Below are 2,574 nucleotides of genomic sequence, written 5' to 3' on the forward strand. Positions count from 1 at the left end.
GGGGCGGTGGCCGGCAGAGGGCCGAAGGAGGTGCAACAAGGGAGCTGCGGCGAATGCCCAAACATACGGTCCACAAAGTGAAGACCCCCTCCAGCAGGGCACAATGCCACCGGACGGCCTGGCCACGGGAGGTGACGTCCGTCCGGGCGCGGAACACCCCGACCAGCGATTCGCACACGCTGGCCCCGAGCAGCGTCTGGCGCGCGCGTCCGGGAGGAGGAAGGGATGTTGGCGTCAGATACTCAGGCAAAGAGAGGGAGGGAGAGGGAGAGAGAGAGGGAGAGAGAGGGGAGGGAGAGAGAAAGGCGCAGGCAGTGCATATGGACAGCAGGAAAAGGACAGGCAGGGCAGAGAAAAGGGAGCACGGCTGGAAAAAAAAAGCGAGAGTGGACATGGGGATGAAGAGAGAGAGAGAGAGAGAGAGAGACAGGGCAAGCTGGCGGGGGCGCGGGAAAGCCACCGCCCGGCCGAGAGCCCCACAGGAACGCACCATCATCTGGACATAGGCCGATCGGGCGGCTTCCCGGCAGAGGGCCACCAGCAGCGGCGCGACACTGGTGCTGGCCAGGCCGGCGCGCGCCGAGGACCCCGGCGACGGGAGCTCCGGCGTGCCGAAGCACGACAAAACCCACGCCACATAGAGGAAGTCATTGTGCGCGAGGGCCCCCTCGCGAGCGGCGGCCTCGCACTGGGCACGAAGCTGCGCCTCGGCGGGGGGGCCGCCACCGGCACCGGCGCTGACGGCCGCCTCGAACACCTGGCGCAGACGAAGGACCGAGTGCGCGCGCAGGAGATCCACCACATCGCGCAGCACCGCCGAGATGTCCTCCGGCCCGGCGCCCGACCCGCCGGTGGCCAGCCCCAGGCACAGGGGCACCAAGTGGCCGACCGCCAGCCGGCGAATGCGCCGGGACACGGCCAGGGGCGAGAGATCCTGCTCGACCGACAGCAGCCGGTCGACAGCCGGCCCGGCCCCGGCGGCCGCCGGGTCATCCAGCAGGGCCAGCAGCTGCTGGCGCGCGGCGCCCTCCGGCCGGGCACAGTCCCCGCCAACCGCCTCATGGCCATAGGCCTGGCCACACAGGAGGTCCCGACGCGCGGCATCCAGCAGCCGAGTTCGCCGAGCCGACCGCACCCGCGCCTGGAACCGCGGGGCCTGCCACCAGCCGGACAGCGAGGCCACGGCGGCGGCCGGCGACGAGGCCACCCCGGGCCCGGGGGCCGGGGCCCCGGGCGCCAAGCCGGGCGGCCACCGCGGCGACCCGGCCCCGGCCCCGGCCCCGGCCCCGGCCCCGACCTCGGCCCCCGGGCCGCCGGCCGTGGCCCCACACTCGGCCGGCCCTCGCGGCAGCAGCCCATTCAGGTGCAGGTACGATTCGAATTGCTGGGCACTGGTGTGCGCGCGCGAGGCAAAGTCCCCGGCCGCCGGGGCGTCCTCCCCCGGCCCGGTGGCCTCCGTGGCGAAATGCTCCACCAGCAGGGTGTAGGGCCCCTGATGAAGAGCCCCCACGAGGACCGGCCAAACGGCCGCCGCCCAGCGCTGGCTGGTGCGCGTCGACAAAAGTTGCCCCTCGGCGGCGGAGAGCTCCGGCATTGGCCCCCCCGCCGGGCGGCCGGGCCCGAGGACCAGCTCGCTCGGGGGCCCGGCCACCAGCGGCTGCAAAAACTCCACAATGGCCGAGGCCCGCTCGTACACGGTCCCGGCAGCCACATCATCGGCCACGGCACGCGGGTCGGCCCCCGGGCCGGGGGCCGCCACCTGCTGGATGGACGCCCCATCCGGCCCGAGGCCCAAGTGCCGGACCGGGGCCACCAGCGTCAACACATGCACAAAGGGGGCCGCCTGGGCCGAGAAGACCCGTGCCTCCGGGTCCCCGACGGCCAGGGGGAAGGCCCGCCCGGCCAGGCGCCCGGCCAGGTCCCGCAGGACCGCATCCCCCGGGGTCGGCAGCGAGGCCTCCAGCGGGGCCAGCAGATGGGCTGCCGTGAAGGTCGTCTCGAGGTCCGGCAGCTGAAGCGGCCCGGGCGGGCTGAGAAGCCCGGGCCCGGCCCCCGGCCGGAGATCCTGCGTCAGGTGCAGCGCCAGGAGGACATCCTGCAGGGCGGTGGTGCGCTCGGGGTCGGTGGTGATGCCTGGCACGGTGGCACCGGGCCGGAGAGCGACATGGGTCAGCGACGTGGGCGGGCGCCGGCAGGGGGCACGACAAGCCCGGCAGGAGCATGGCCAACATACCGGAAAGCCGAGCGTGCACAGTCACCTGGACCACCGAGCAGAAGGCCGGCCGGGTCAATGGCTGCGCCAGGGCCGCCGAGGCCGCGGCAAACAGGGCATCGATGTCGCTCGAGTGCGCCGGCGGGTCCAACGGGGTGAGGGTGCGCTCGGTGACAACCACCGCCCGAGTGGCGATGTCCACCAGCCGAGCCCGGAGCGCCGTGTGCAGGGTCACATACTCCTCCTGCGCGCGACGCCGCAGCCAACGGCGAGGACCGGACAGTCGCCAAGGAGCCCAAGCAAGCAGGGGACCGGGGAACAGAGGGTGAGTACCACGCCGCGCACTGGGGGGGGGGGCGGGG

General features: G+C 73.5%; 1 protein-coding gene across 1 annotated transcript in view; it reads right to left on the reverse strand.

Moving 5' to 3' along the window:
* Positions 1-2,574, reverse strand: part of H696_02033 (hypothetical protein) — a gene marked incomplete at its 5' end in the record, with an annotated part of 8,735 nt that overhangs the window by 4,909 nt on the left and 1,252 nt on the right. The window contains 3 exons of the mRNA XM_009495932.1: positions 68-196; positions 491-2,133; positions 2,234-2,456. Coding sequence (XP_009494207.1) covers positions 68-196; positions 491-2,133; positions 2,234-2,456 — 1,995 coding nt within the window. The remainder of the gene's footprint in view (positions 1-67; positions 197-490; positions 2,134-2,233; positions 2,457-2,574) is intronic.

The sequence above is a fragment of the Fonticula alba genome (assembly GCF_000388065.1).
Source record: "Fonticula alba strain ATCC 38817 unplaced genomic scaffold supercont2.3, whole genome shotgun sequence".
Lineage (NCBI taxonomy): Eukaryota > Rotosphaerida > Fonticulaceae > Fonticula > Fonticula alba.